Source organism: Macrotis lagotis, chromosome 1 (genome assembly GCF_037893015.1).
Source record: "Macrotis lagotis isolate mMagLag1 chromosome 1, bilby.v1.9.chrom.fasta, whole genome shotgun sequence".
NCBI lineage: Eukaryota > Metazoa > Chordata > Mammalia > Peramelemorphia > Peramelidae > Macrotis > Macrotis lagotis.
Window position 1 is genome coordinate 395,484,990 of NC_133658.1, and position 15,888 is coordinate 395,500,877.

General features: G+C 37.6%; 1 protein-coding gene across 1 annotated transcript in view; it reads left to right on the forward strand.

Annotated features, from left to right (window-relative positions):
* The first annotated feature begins 497 nt into the window (after positions 1-497).
* The window catches only part of GEMIN5 (gem nuclear organelle associated protein 5), a 43,189-nt gene continuing 27,798 nt past the window's right edge, over positions 498-15,888 (forward strand). Inside the window, exons 1-11 of the mRNA XM_074212540.1 lie at positions 498-701; positions 2,058-2,218; positions 3,162-3,343; positions 4,978-5,129; positions 5,284-5,403; positions 8,498-8,630; positions 8,790-8,952; positions 9,775-9,987; positions 10,630-10,715; positions 11,397-11,479; positions 14,557-14,693. Of these exons, the coding sequence (XP_074068641.1) occupies positions 554-701; positions 2,058-2,218; positions 3,162-3,343; positions 4,978-5,129; positions 5,284-5,403; positions 8,498-8,630; positions 8,790-8,952; positions 9,775-9,987; positions 10,630-10,715; positions 11,397-11,479; positions 14,557-14,693 (1,578 nt within the window). The 5' untranslated portion in view covers positions 498-553. The remainder of the gene's footprint in view (positions 702-2,057; positions 2,219-3,161; positions 3,344-4,977; positions 5,130-5,283; positions 5,404-8,497; positions 8,631-8,789; positions 8,953-9,774; positions 9,988-10,629; positions 10,716-11,396; positions 11,480-14,556; positions 14,694-15,888) is intronic.

Below are 15,888 nucleotides of genomic sequence, written 5' to 3' on the forward strand. Positions count from 1 at the left end.
CCAAGCAACCTTGAAATTCGCATTGCCCTTGACTGGAGCACCACTTAGCGCAAAGAACCAACACCCAGAGAATTAGCGACTGTTGCTTTATGGGAATAGCTTTTGGGGTTTGTTTTTTGGTTTTTGCAAGGCAGTGGGGTTAATTAAGTGGCTTGCCCAAGGCCACACAACTAGGTAATTATTAAGTGTCTGAGGTCGGATTTGAACCCAGATACTCCTGCCTCTAGGACTGGTGTTGTATCCTGGGAATAGCTTCTGAAGGGAAAAAAATTCCTTTTAGAACCCAGAAGCAGGCGCTAACAAGCCCCAGAGGTTTCCCCGGGGCGGGAGAACGCGTTCTCCGGGGCCTGGCCCTCGGCGCGGGCCGTAGGAGGCGGGGCGAGCCGGGAGGGGGCGGGGCGGGGCGGGGCCGCGGGAGGTCGCTCTCTTTCCTTTGCGCCGGGAGCCGCAGCGCGCCGCCGCCTCCTCCGCCGCCGCCGCCGCCGGAGCTAACCGCCCGCGAGAGCGTGGTGCCCACGCCGCGCCGCGCCGCGCCCCGCCCGGCCGCGCAGCCATGGGGCCCGAGCCGCGGATGCTCACGCCCTCCCCCAACTGGTACTGCTCCCGCTCCAGCGACGCGGGCCCGGGGGGGCTGTTCGGGTTCGCCGCGAGGAACTCGGTGTACCTGCTGCAGATCGGCCTGGGCCAGAGCCCCTTCCACGGTAACCGCCCCGGCCTGGGCCCGCAGCCGGCCCGGCCCCCGGCCCGGGGCAGCCAGGGCCCCGGCTTCCCCCCGAAACCCGGGCTCCTACCGCCTTGTTTTACTATGCGCTGGAAACACCCCGAAAATCGGCCCCTAGGCTTCAGCGGGCCTCCCGGTCATGACACCCCAAAAGTTTAAGAACCCCCGGTTGAAAGTAAGCATCATAAGGACAGATAGAACGCAGGACCAGGAGCCAGCAAGCGAGACCTGAGTGCAGATTCTGCCTCAGCCACTTGGACGGGGTACATTTCCCGGGCAGGTCTCTTAAGCTCCCTCGGCTTCAGTTTTCTCTTCTGTAAAATGGTGGTGGCGGCGGCGGCACCTACCAAGTTGTGAGGGCCGAGTGAGGTGGCACACTGACCAATTTTATCATTATGCATCGGTCATTGATTGATTGGCCAGCAACATGCCAGTCCCTGCCCATTGATGAGCCTGCCAATATACAGTGTGTGTGCCAGAAGTCTTAGTGCATTTGTAAGACTTTCAGAACCCACCCCCTCCCTGTACTGAATGAATGAATGAATGAATACATCTGGAGTCTTCCAGGCCCATCCGATAGAATCGCAGGACTTGAGTCAGGAAGACCTTGGTGAAAACTTAGTTCAGATGAGACCTAGCAAGTCACCCCAAGTCGTCTGTAGCATCCACCTCATTTGATTTTTCATTAAGACAGCGTAAAGCATTTTGCAAACCTAAAAGTTTCACGTAATAACAAGCTGTTATGATTTTGTTCCTTGTTATATCGACAGTGGGCCAAACCAAAAAGACAGGAAGCCACTCTTTATGAGAGAAAATATAGGAGCCTCAGGTGAGGTGTAGTTAGTCTCCATTTTTATTATCAGCAATATCCATTCTAGAGAATGAATTTGCTTTGGATAACGGCCCTGACCTCAGCTTGTGCCTTTTGAAGATCTCTAGTATAGTGGTATGAGCCCTGAGTTCAAACTTTTACTGTATTACTTCACTTTATTTGTGAACTTAGGCAAATTGCTTAACCCATTTGAGCTTGAGTTTCCTCATCTGAAAAATAAGGCTGGACTCCATCACTTTGAAGACATCTTAAAACTCTCAGTCTAAGATCTTAAGGCAGTTTGAACAGGAAAAATTGACTACCAACTTATGATTAGGAACTTAAAAAAAAAAAGCCACAGATATATTGTATCCAGTTAATGCAATATATATCCAAGACAAAGTTTCTGTTCAATAAGGTTGTCAAATAAGGTGTTTTATCAAGGTTGTCCTGTATGTTTATTTTGGTCAATAGCAGTAATTCTAGTATGGCATTTTAAATTGGAGTTTTGTTTTTTCCTTATAGTCCTGGGAGAGTTGGTGGGACACACAGAAAGGGTTTCTGGTTTCACATTTTCTCACCATTTGGGTCCGACCAACTTATGTGCCAGTAGCTCTGATGATGGAACGGTGAAAATCTGGGATGTGGATACCCGAACAGTTGTAACAGAACACACACTCCATCAGGTAATGTAATCCAGCACTGTGTAACTTTTTTATTGATTTATTTATTTTAATTTTTTATTTTTTTTGCAAGGCAATGGGGTCAAGTGGCTTGCCCAAGGCCGCACAGCTAGGTAATTATTGTCTCAGGCCAGATTTGAACTCAGGTACTCCTGACTCCAGGGCCAGTGCTCTGTCCATTGTGCCACCTAGCTGCCCTATGTAACTTTTTCATAATAAATGCTTAAGGTTTCTTTGAGACCCAGCAAATCCTAATTCTGACTCTTAACTAGCTAGCTATGTAAAACCATGGGCAAGTCATTTAATGGCTCTAAGCTAATATCCTCAACCATGAAATGGGGAATAAGAATAGTAATAGTAACTGTCACAGGTTTATTGTGAGGCTCAAATGAGAGAACATATGTAAAGCACTTACTAAATTTAAAGAACTATAGTAATGAAAGTTGTTATATGTTCTTTTACTTTGTCATTTGTCTGTTACAGTTAACTTTCTTATCACATTACTATTAATTATTAATTGTATTAGGATCTCATTTTCCCTGCTCTAGGATTTTAGGAACTTGTTTATCATTTTTAGAAGTCTTGTCATTCAACTATAAGAAAACATTGGCCTAAATCAAGTATCAGACATGTGACCCATAAGCCACACATATAACACACAGCACTTCTGAGTGCACCCAAAAGAGATTAAAATGTAGTTCCTATCTGATATTAATGTATAAATAAAATTTTTTAAGGAAGATGAGGTCAATAAATCTTAACGGGGTATTTGTATGTAAAGTTATATGGAGAAAATATTTGAACAGAAGTTAGAATTGATTCTTGAATTTTTCTGATCAACCTCAGTATTTATTCCTTCATTTATTCACTGTAATCTCTTCAATTTCTCTCACCAAGTTATTTGGCTAATAAATTTTTAAATTGTTCTTTTTTTTTTTCTTTAAAGAATACAATATCAGCATTGCATTGGTCACCTAAAGTGAAAGACCTTATTGTATCAGGAGATGAAAAGGGAATAGTCATTTGTTATTGGAATAACAGAAATGACAGCCAGCATTTCTTCCCAGAACCCAGGACGATCTTTTGCATTACTTGTTCACCTCATCATGAAGATTTAGTGGCCATTGGGTATGTGCTATTACATTTTGAGTGGGGAAGTAAGGGGGAAGACCAGTAACTTGCTTCTATTTGGAATATTTGAAAGCTTAGTGGCAATCCTCTGGTCCTACCTTTGGTCTCAATGGATGAGTCATTTCCATAACATGCTGAAAACATGGTCATCTATCCCTGGCTTCTTAACCTTTTTTAAACTAATTTGTGAACCCCAGGTTAGGAATCTATGCTGTAGTGATAGTTTTCAGTTGCATTATTGAAGAGCATAAGTTGTTAGAAAGTTCTTTTTCATGTTCTTCTCAGCCATGTTGGAGTTTTGAAGATTTAAATATAGATAAAGAATATTGGACTTGAAGACAGAATATTCAGATTCAATTTCCAGCTTTGCCATTTAGTAGTTGCCTTGAGTCACATACCTCTCTGGATTTCAGTTAACCTTCATAAAGCTAGGCACTTAGACAACATGATTGCCAGGGTCTCTTTCAGCTCTTTTCTAGGACTCTTAGGATTCTATCATTCAAAAGTTAAATTCATACTCTGGATTTCTACTACCCTGTCTCCCTGAAGTGGGAATAGGAATTAGCAGGTATACTATATAGTGAACCTCAGTATGTTAGCTATCACATCTTTGCTTATAACTTAAGACAGGGCTGTCCAATCATATTTTTAGAAGTTTTTATTGAAACAATAAACAGTATATTTTGATTTGCCATTTTAGTGAGAGCTCTGTGGTAACTGAGCTTCATCTATTAAAGCATTTAGTAAGCCCACAGGGGGCCACATAAAATCACACTGTATTTAGGCTACATTTTGGACACCTTGACCTAAGACAATTTATTTTAACCCAACCATAAGCAGACAAGCATTGATACAAAAGAACTTCATGTTCTCCTGCTTCTTTAACTTGAACCAGCCCTCTCATAGAATTTACTAATACATAGAGAGCAGACACTCAGGGATCTTATGAGATTTGAGCCCCATCTGCCTCTTTGTTCAATTTATGTAGCTATTCTCTCATTGATTGATGAGGGGACTCATTTACAAACACTATCAAGAAAAGCTCTGCTTTCCATTAATTTCATGTGCTTAAGATGAAGGCAATTCCATGGGTGGAAGATAATCTAAAGCTGTACTTTTACTCCATGATCAGTAAAGATTGTATGCCACTTGTACTGTAAGTCATTGTTAATGATCATTGTTAATGTGTGTGGTTTTTGATTTTTCCATCATCATGTTGTAACATGATTAACATCTACATAGTAACCCTTGGATAATATGAAGGAGCAACTGAAATGAATTCAAGTCAATTGAAAGTTTTGTAGTTTCCCAAGTGCAGCCTAAACCACACTCTTCCTCCAATTCTTAGCCAAACTTATTGTCTATTTACAATTTAAAAAAAAAAAACTTCCCTCGGCTTATGTGATGTTTTATTTTAATGCCAAGGGTATGATCATGTGGAATAGTTTCTACTGAGAAATCAGGAAATTGGGAGGACAAAAAAATTGACATTTTAACTTCTTTCTCTTTGTTAAATAAAAGGAATAATTCAGTCTTTCAAGTTGTTAGAAAAATATTTTTCATGTTTGAAAGGTTAACATAAGTCTTTTTTCTTCTATTTGATCGTTGTGTGAAATCCTTTATTCTTCCAGTTATAAGGATGGCATGGTGGTTGTGATTGACATCAGTAGGAAAGGAGATATTCTTCACAGGCTGAGAGGTCATGATGATGATATTCATTCCATTGCATGGTGTCCATTACTTGGTGAAGAGTGCTTAACCATTCGTCCAGAAGAGAACTCAGGTAGACACAGGAGTGGGGACAGGGCTAGCTACATATAGCTTGGATGGTAGACTCCTGGCTTTTATGTACTGTGGAAGAAACACTTCCCAGAAAAAAACTAAACTGAACTTTTGCTTGAAATGAAAGTTTAAAACAGGGTATTATGTCCTCCCAGATGAACATGAGATTCCTAATGGAAAAGTTGTTCAGCAGACCCCAGTAACAAAAGACTGCTACCTGGCTACTGGAAGCAAAGATCAGACTATCCGAATCTGGAGCTGCTCTAGAGGCCGAGGTAAGATTGCAATGGGTCTATGAAATGGTCTTTATCAATTAAGCTAATATTTGCCTCTTTTTAACCCTTTTTGCTCCTCACTCTGCCTTCTATGACTTAGAAAAATAAAGCTAATTACCCTCCCAAATTATAGCCCTTCAGAGACTTTAAAGTCTCTGAAGACAACTTCACTTTAACTCCCTTCTCCATAGAAAACATCCAGTATGCTTCACCTGATCTTTGTAGGGTATACTCTCAATGTCCATTGGCCTCCTGGGTGTGAGGCCCAAAATTAAACACAGAACTAAATGTTCTCTGCAATCCCTTCAGGCTCTACTGTATCTGTGACATCAGATGTGTTCTGAACAGAGCAAGCAGGACAGTTTTCTCACTAATATAAACTGCCTATCTTCAGATCACCTGAGTTAGATTCTTTATAGTATAGTGCATCAATGTTAATTGTAGTCCACTGAAAATCCTAGAACTTTATGAGTAAAACTGCTCTTTAACTGTATGTTTCCCATCTTATAATTGTGGTATTGATTTTTAAACTCAAATGTAAGACTTTACATTAATACCTTTAATTTAGGATAGTGATAGGTATTGCCTGTTCAGATCTTTTTGGATCTAGACTTGTGTTATTCAACCCGTTAGCTTTCTTTGCTAGCTTTTTTTTTAATCTGTAGATTTGATAAGCATTTCATCTATGCCATTATCCAAAACATTGATAGCAGTTTTAAATAGCACAAGGTTAAGTATAGATCCTTAGGCACTACAAAACTATTGTCTAGTCCACATCTCTCCACCTTCTCTATTAGAACAAGTGATTTTGTTACATTTAAAAAAATATTTTTTTTACAAGCCAATGGGGTTGTGACTTGCCCAAAGTCACACAGCTTGATAAGTGTCTGAGGCCGCATTTGAACTCAAGTCCTCCTGACTTCAGGGCCAGTGCTCCATCCACTGCACCACCTAGGTGCTCCTTGTTATATGCTTTGGTCAAATTGAAATAAAAGTTACATAGTGATTTGCCAATCTGAGCCTCAGCATAGGTTGCTTGGGTTCAATTGTAGAGGAGCCATGACTATGAAGAAATGAACAGTATAAAAAAGACATCAGTAGGGGGTGGCTATGAGGCATAGTGGGTAGAGCATCAGCCCTGAGGACCTGAGTTCAAATCCAGCCTTAGATATTTAATAATTAACTAGCCGTGTGCCCTTGGGCAAGTCACTTAACCCCATTTGCCTTGCAAAAAAAGATACATCAATAATTTTAAATAATAGAAAGATAAGATTTGGGTAAACTATTTACATCATTCCCCTGTCTATAGAATTTCTGTACCCAAAAAAGGAGATGAAACTATTCTGTAGTGACCTATTGATGACACATTGATTCTTTGTGGTCAGTTTTCTATTTCTGAATGTTCACTAATAAGTAATCCCTTTAATAACACATGCTGGAATTTTTCAATGAATTCAAGTCAATTTTAGTGGCCTATAATTTACTGACTCCAATCTTCCATTTTTAAAAATCAGGGCACCATTTGACTTTTAGCCAGTACAGTGGATGAACCTCACTTAGCACATTCTGCCATGACAGCATTTGGTTATCATAGCTGCTAAGTGTTTCTGGTATAGTTCAACAGGAACTGCTGAAGGACAGCACATTGTTCTCAAACTATTTCTTAGAGTATCCCAATTTTGCTATTTCCTTTCCAGTCCCCAGATGACTTTCGGTGAAGAAAACAAATAATGTGTCTCATTCTCTGCTTAAAAATACTTTTATTTCCCAACCATAATGCTGCCCCTTCTGATTATCACTTTCTAACCTTATGTGAAATCTTAAAAGAAACCCACCTCTGAAACATGAATGTTTTCTATAATATTAACCAAAAGTTTACTGAAAGAGTATTCCCATCCTTCCTTCACCAGGATTAACTATTCTCCTTTGGGAGATCTGCTTCCAGTTGAAGGTTGATCCAGATACATTCCAATTTTTCCCCTCTTTTCCCCAGAAGCAGTGTTAGAAATGGTATATAAAATCCCAGACTAAACCACAAAAATCTAGCCTATAATGTAACTAAAATGATATCTGTATTTTGTAATATTCTTTTTTTAGCTTTTTTTTTTTTCAAGGCATTGGGGTTAAGTGGCTTGCCCAAGGCCACAGGGCTAGGTAATTATTAAGTGTTTGAGGCTGGATTTGAAATCAGGTACTCTATCCACTACGCCACCTAGGTGCCCCCGTAATATTCTTTTTTACAGGAAAAAAATTTCAGGTTCTAAACCAGTTTTACTTACTGAACTCATAACATAGTATTCTTTAAGAGTAACCATATATACTATCTGCCCAGTTGTCCAGACTTGTTACCTTTATGTCATACTGAACCTTGTACTCAAAATCATCTCACATATCCAATCTGTTGCCAAATGTTATCATTTCTGCCTTTACAACATTTTTTTTTTTTTAATTGCAAAATCTATGTCTCCTTCTCTAAATTCACATGGCTACCATTCTAGTTCAGGCTTTCAGCACTGGGACTATTACTTTTGCCTTCTAATTGGTCTTTCTGCTGCAAGTCTTCTAATCTGCTTTACTTAACTGTCAAAATAATTTTTAATAAAATCAGGTCCTCTCCTCCTATTCCCCCTTGTTACCTCCACAATCAAATAAAAAGTTTTTTGGTATTTAAAATTCTTCAAACTCTTCAATTTTTGGTCCCTTTTTACTTTCCAATCTTATAATCTCCTCTTCATATAAAGAGATCTCCTTACTTTGTTCCTAACCTATTACGTTCCATCTCTCTATTCCATTTCCCTTCTGACTCTGAGTTCCCTGGCTCCCTTTAAGACTGAGCTAAAATCCTACTTCCTAGAGATCTTTCTTTCTTCCCCTCTGCTGCTAATGTATTTCCTCTGAGGTGAATTCCCATTTCCCTGTACCTTGTTTATATTTCATTATTTGTAAGTTGCCTCCCTCATGGGAATCGGGACTTCTTGAGAGCAAAGTATTATGTCAGTCACATGACATTTAATAAATGCTTATTGACCTGATTGGATTAACTATTTCATGATAGTTTTTTAGTGCTGAATTATGAATGACCTCTTATTTGTAGGAGTGATGACTTTGAAGTTACCCTTTCTGAAGAGACGAGGAGGGGGTGTGGATCCCACAGTTAAAGAGCGAATTTGGCTGACTGTCTTCTGGCCCATTGGCCAACCTACCCAGCTGGTATCCAGTTGTTTTGGGTGAGTAGTCTTCATTAGACTTTATTTACTTTGAACTAAAGGAAAAATAAAATAAAACGGAAAAAAGGAATTACTACCATTTGGAGAATCCTGGTTATATAAACAAACCACTATTTTCCTCATATGTATAATGGTCTAAATCAGTCTTTCCCTTTACAGAGGTGAATTGCTTCTCTGGGATCTTACCCATGCTGGAAAACGAAAATGCACCCTCTTTAGCTCCTCATCAGAGGGACAGAATCACTCAAGGATTGTGTTTAATTTATGTTCAGTCCAGATTGAAGATAAAGAACTTCTGCTTTCCATTTCTATGGATAGGGATGTAAGTTGCTTTTGATAAATAAATATATAGTAAAGAGAAATAGATGGTGAACATAGAATTCACCTAAGAGGAGGATGTTTTTAAGGATCCTAAGGCTTGAAAATGCTTTTACAGCTGAACCCCAAAAGCTTCTCCAGAGTTTGTTTCTACCTTCTCTGTGCCATCACTATCATTGCTTTAGTGAAACTTGGGGAAAGCGGAACACTTTTGAGTTTTTGTGACTAAAAAGCTTGTTTAGTTTCCTTGGAGCACCTCTTCACAGGAACTTCTCATCACTTAACTTTAAAATTTTCTGTTTCCAAGTTTGAATAGATCAATCTACTTATAATGAAATTGTTCTGGAGGAAACTGACCATATTAGAAGTCACCAAATTTGTGCCTTTCTACTTGGCTTGCTTTTAGGCTATATTTATTAGATGAAATGCATTTATCATTGAGGGACTTCTTGTTATTTAAAAAAATCTACTCTTTCTGAATAGTGTTACCTCCCTTTCAACAGTATTTCCCTCTGGTTTCTAGAGTTTTATTATCATTGTAGAAAATGCAACAATTCTATAAAGTGAAAAGAATAAACTTTGGGAGTTAAGGAGCTGTTGATTTTACTAATTATGGGCCCCTTATGGCTAAAAGAGTATTTAATTTGGAATTATGTTATTTTAAGGATTTCCTCTATAGAGTTTAATCAGTTTTTGAGGTATTGATTTTATTCAGTTCCTATGTTTTCCCTTCCTTCCCCTCAGCTTTGAACTTTCTTTTTTAATTTTGCCTATTTGATTTCCTTCCTTGATTCGTCCCTATACCCTTTTCCTTTAATCTTTGCAGGTGAAATGTTGGGACATGACAACCTTGGAATGCTGTTGGACACTGCCTTCCCTCGGAGGATTTGTGTATAGCCTGGCTTTCTCCCCTGTGGACATGGGCTGTTTAGCCATAGGTGTTGGAGATGGCATGATACGGGTCTGGAATACACTCTCCATAAAAAACAACCATGATGTGAAAACTTTTTGGCAGGGCATCAAATCCAAGGTTACTTCGGTAAGAGTGCTTTTAGTTTACTTTTCCCTTTTTCCCCTACCCATATAAATTTTATTCTTTTAAAATTGTATTTATTTAGGGCAGTGGAGTTAAGAATGACTTGCCCAAGGTCACACAGCTAGGCAATCTGAGGTCGGACTTGAACTCAGATCCCCCTGACTTCGGGGCCAGTGCTCTGTCCATTGCACCACCTAGCTGCCCTGCCATATAAACTTAAAAAAAAAAAGAGGGGGGTGGTATATTAAGGTGAGTTGGTCTAGGTAGTAGTCTCAGAATTTTTTGCTGGAAGAATTGTAACTAGAATAGATCAAAACACCCTATGTGAGACCTGTCATTAGTGAAATTCAGTTTGATAATACAACATGATAATTAAGATTGAAAGATTCAATGACGGGGCAGCTAGGTGGTGCAGTGGATAAAGCACCGGCCCTGGAGTCAGGAGTACCTGGGTTCAAATTCGGTCTCAGACACTTAATAATTACCTAGCTGTGTGGCCTTGGGCAAGCCACTTAACCCCATTGCCTTGCAAAAACTAAAAAAAAAAAAAAGAAAGAAAGAAAAAAAGAAAGAAAGATTCAATGAGAATGTCTTGGGATTCATAAGATTACATCTCACTTTTCCTCATTTGGTACTCTTTTGCAGCTATCTTGGCATCCAACTAAGGAGGGTTGTTTGGCCTTTGGAACTGATGATGGAAAAGTGGGGATGTATGACACTTACTCCAACAAGTAAGACACAAATGACAGTTGAGCAATTCTTGTTTAACTAATGTCAGAGGAAGTGATTTAGGGACCCAGCATAAGATTTAGAATGACATGGTCACTTCTGAGAGATGGCTGAATTTTTAGAGCTAGAAAAAACTTGACATATATCTAGTTCATCTCTTCTCATTTTGAAGAATGGATCATTTTTGTGACCACTTGATCATCCCAAACTTAACCAGTCCATTTATTTTGAGTTGTTTTTATTAATGTTACTTTTTATAGAAGAGAATGTTATATAAATTTTTCAAGGAAAAATTTATCAGTGTACTAATGATCAGTCTTTTCTAAGGCTTCTGAACTGAGCAATTGAATTATTTTTTCTTAATAGGTCTGTCTGTTTCAGTCATTTTCTGGTGTAGCTAAAGTAGTATCATCATGTTTCCTTCATGATTGGTAGTATTTAATTGACTACTGACAATTGAGAAGGAGAAAAATAAAGAGAAATCTGAGAGAAATGACTCCATAAATTGTTTTTCCTGATCCTAGTAACTAAGAATTACATTTATATCTGTGTTGCATATTTGGCACTTAATTATTTTGGTAATAATTATAGTGACAGTGATTTTGAGCTCCTCCATTTCAGACAGGAAATGCATTTAAAAGAACCTGTTTGCTTTTTTAACCCTTGTGATTCTTACTTTGTAGACCACCACAAATTTCTAGTACTTACCATAAGAAGACAGTGTACTCTTTGGCTTGGGGACCTCCCGTGCCCCCAATATCGCTTGGTAAGTTTGGGAAGCATGCTATAATAAGTTGTTCATTTTCAGGAATCCAAGAATGTTGTAAATCAGCTAATTTAATCCTACCATTTGAAAGAGAAATAGAAAAGAGGAGGTGATGTGGAACTGAACTGGTTGAGTAACGCATCAGAAGTTTTCACCAGGAGAACATTTGTTGTTGTTTTTTTTTAATTTGGTATTTTATTTTCCCCAGTTAAATGTAAAAACAATTTTAATTTTAATTCATTTTTAAAACTTTGAGTTCCAAATTCTCTCCTCCCTTCCCATCTGCCCCCATTGAGAAAGCAGTTTGATGTTGGTTATAAAAATACAGTCATGCAAAAAGCCATATTGTGAAAGAAAACAGGACCCCCCCCCCAAAAAAAAAAAGAAATCTCAAGAAAAATAGTTTTTTTAAAAAAGGATGCTTCGGTCTGTATTCTGAATACTAACAGCTGTTTCTCATTTTATTGCTGAGAAAATCTGTAATTCACAGCTGATCATGCTACAATATTACTGTTACTTTATACACAGTTTCACTTTGTATCAGCTCATGTAATACCATTCCATCATAAACACACACCCAATTTAGTCAGCCATTCCCAGTAATAGACATCTCTTCAACACTAATTCCTTGATTACTAAAAAAGCTGACATAAATATCCTTGTACATATAGGTCCTTTTTGTTTTTTCATCTCTTTTTGGATACAGACATAGTAGTAGCTTTGCTTGCTCAAAAGGTATGCATGGTTTTATATCTATATATGCTATCAGGCATAGTTCCAAATTGCTCTACAGCATGGTTGAATCAGTTCACAACTCCACCAACAGTGTATTAATGTCTCATTTTCTCTCCAATCTTTTTGTCATTTTTCTTTTCTGTCCTAAAAAACAATCTAATAGATATGAAGTAGTACCTCAGAAGTGCTTTAATTTTAATTTCTCCCATCAAAAGTGGTAAATCAGCACTTTGAAGGAAAAATTAAACTGAGACCACTGGTCTTAATTTTTTTTTTTTAGGCTTTTGCAAGGCAAATGGGGTTAAATGGGTTGCCCAAGGCCACACAGCTAGGTAATAGGTAGTGTCTGAGACCGGATTTGAACTCAGGTCCTCCTGACTCTAGGGCCGGTGCTTTATCCACTGCACCACCTAGCCGCCCTGGTCTTAATTTTTTTACTGTCTTAATGGTTTATAAGTTAGTCAAATAACTGCCTAGTGGCAAGGTTATAGATAGGTCATCTGATTTCAGTACTGTCTAGCTTTATTGTTGTCTGTCCTCTCTGTAACAATATACTGGACGTGTTAGACATTTAAAACCATTTCACTAAACTATTTGTAAAGTATCTGTTCATTTTTGGTTTAATTCTAACAATCTCAATCACTTTTAATAAATTGAATTTAAGAACTTTTAAAAGAAAATTCCCCTGATGTTTTACTCTGAAGTATCTGCAGCAAAACACCCGATTCCCAATAATCATAATTTCTTGAAATTTTAGGATTCATTGATAACTTCTGTCAAAATATGTGGATAAATCCTTCCGTTACAGAGGCTAAATTAAGTGCTTAATAAAAATGATCTAAGTATGATTTCTTTGGGGTTGTTGAAGTAGCTAGGAGACAGGAGTTGTTATGTATTGATTTTTATTTAATTTCCTGTTAATGACTTTTATTCATAATTCACATGTTCACATGCTGAGAATGTTTGAATAATAATGTTCAACAAACTATTTACTTTCATCAGTATATTTTGTTAACACCACCTTGGTTGGGCATTCTGTTGCTTTATCTGGGGAGAATTGAGTAAAAACATAAAGTTCTACCTGTAAAAAAAAAATCCAGCAATACCAGTTATTTTTCATGTTTAACAACAAAAATGTTTCACTACTGAGGAAATCATAATTCTGACATCTAAGATAATGAATAAGTACCTTACTATTTACCAGACACTGTTCTAGGCACTGGGAATACAAATATTAAGAATGAAACAGTCCCTATGACTATAGTGAGTTGACATTCTAATAAGAGAGACAAGCATATATAAAAATATAGACAACATAAGGTTAATAGATACACTTATCCGTTCATCCACACAAAAACAGTTAAATACGAAGTGGTTTGGTAGGGAGGGTATTAGGAGCTAGCAATGCTACCAGATTAGTCAAATTTTTTAATCATTGCCTTTCTCATCCTTGTCCAGAAATCTTCAGTGATCTGAAGGTTTACATTACAGTTTAAGCACAAAACTATATGTGGTCAAACATTCAGCAGCCTCCTCCAATCTCTAGTTTTATCTACTGCTTTTACTTGTCAGCTATCCTTTTGCAGCCAAATTGAACTTCTCCCCAATACACTGACTTGCTTAATTTCTTTACTGTCTCTTATTTTTTCTTCTATTTTTTCATTCTGCATAGTTGTTTGTTTGCAGTTCATTGCCTTTAAACATCAGCAGGGCAAGTATTAAATCTTGTTCAAATTCTCTACCACAGAGCAAGGACTCAGGTAGAGATTTAAGAACAGGATATCAAGATCCATTTTTAAGGTTCAAATTGCAATGACCAGCTTTCAGTAATTTATTGTTTTTAAATTGTCATTTTGAGAGGTCATTGGGCTCTGTTCCCCAGCCAGGCCAGGTCTCTACCCCATATATATTCAAGGGTTGATTTTCAAAGGTGCCCATCTGTCTTTTGTTTCCTTCTGAATTTAGCAATGTCTGGCACATAGGAGGTGTTTAATACATTTTTACTGACTATATTAATTGATTCAATTTCCTGTAATGCCCCTCCTTCCATTTTTTTATGGCAACACTATCATCAGTTTCCTTCTTTGTCCCTCAACTGGAAAGAAATTAAAGCAAAACTCTTTAAAAAGAAGCTATATGTAGACATTCGCTGTTTCATATACCCAAAAATCATTAACAGCAATAAGCTTATGAAAACATTGTTCCCCAAGAGGAAAATTATCGTTAATTTTTTTAAATAGCCAATATTTAGACCTTTTAAAATATTTCTGATTGTTTTTATGCAGTAGAATCATCTCAGTAAAATAAATACTGTTTGAACTCCTTTCCTCTTTCTTACCTAGGCAAAGATGGTGAGAGACCTGCTGTAACTTTATATAGTTGTGCAGGAGAAGGGATCATCTTGCAACACAATCCGTGGAAACTCAGTGGGGAAGCCTACGACATCAATAAAGTAATCAGAGAGACCAATGCAATAAAAGTGAGTTTTGTAAGCCAAAGCTATCTGGTTACTAGCAATAGAAATTTTTCCTTGGGTTCTAACTTTGTTTTGTGAATGAGACTGTTGAAAAGTCTTTATATTTATTCAGATGTCCTCAGTCCTCGAAATCATTTGGTCTCCAGATTCAGTGGATCTAGGAGCTTTTTAGGGCTGAATTAGTTAATTGACCAAATGTAGCAACCTACTAACTTTTGGCCCTTGGTAGAAAAAAGATTCTCCACCCCTGTCCTAAGGGAAACCACATCTAAACAGTTCTTTATTTTCTAATGGGTACCAAATTAAAATTCTAATTAAACATAACAACTGAGACCATTCATTTTGTACTCCAAGGATGATTGGTCTCAGCTGTTATGTTTGATTAAAATTTTAATAACAATGATACTTTATAATGCTTTAAAGTTTGCATAGTGTTTACATCCATTATCTCATTTGAGCTTTACCAAAAAACCTGTGAGGTAAACACTACTCATTATTAGGACAGTTTTTTAAACTTGCTTCTTTTTCAGATCCATCTTTCATTATCTTTGTTAAAAGGTAGCTTTGTTGACTCAATTCTGGAAACATTTCATAAATCACATTTCTTAGAGCTAGGTGAGAATTAAGGGTCATACCTGTATATTAAGGCTAATTAATATATTTTGCTCCATCTTTCAAATGAGAGGTCAAATTCTTTTTCACCAAAGTCACAGCCAATTCAGTCAGTTAACAAACAAACATTTGTTAAGTACCTAGTCTTTACTATGTACTGTCATGAGTACTGGGAATACAAAGGGGAAAGAATACAACAATTATTGCTTTTTTTTCATCTGAAAGCAGTTTAACTACCAGTCAGTCAATAAACATTTAGCACCTACTATTTGCTATGTAGTGTATTAAATAAGGAGTTCTCTCTGAAAATTAGTAAAATTAGTAGTAAAATTAATCCTTTATTGTTCCAAAAGAATTCCTTCAATGTTGCTTAATTATAACTTTCATGTGGTCAACATAAATGTTAGAGCATGTGATATGTTTAAATGATAATGTTGCTGATACCTTTTCATTCAGTACATCTTTTAGACTCCCATTATCTGTAGGTAATTGTTCAATTATGTTCAACTCTTGATGACCCTATTTGGGGGTTTTCTTGGCAAAGCTGGAGTGCTTTGCCATTTGCTTCTCCAGTTCATTTTGCATG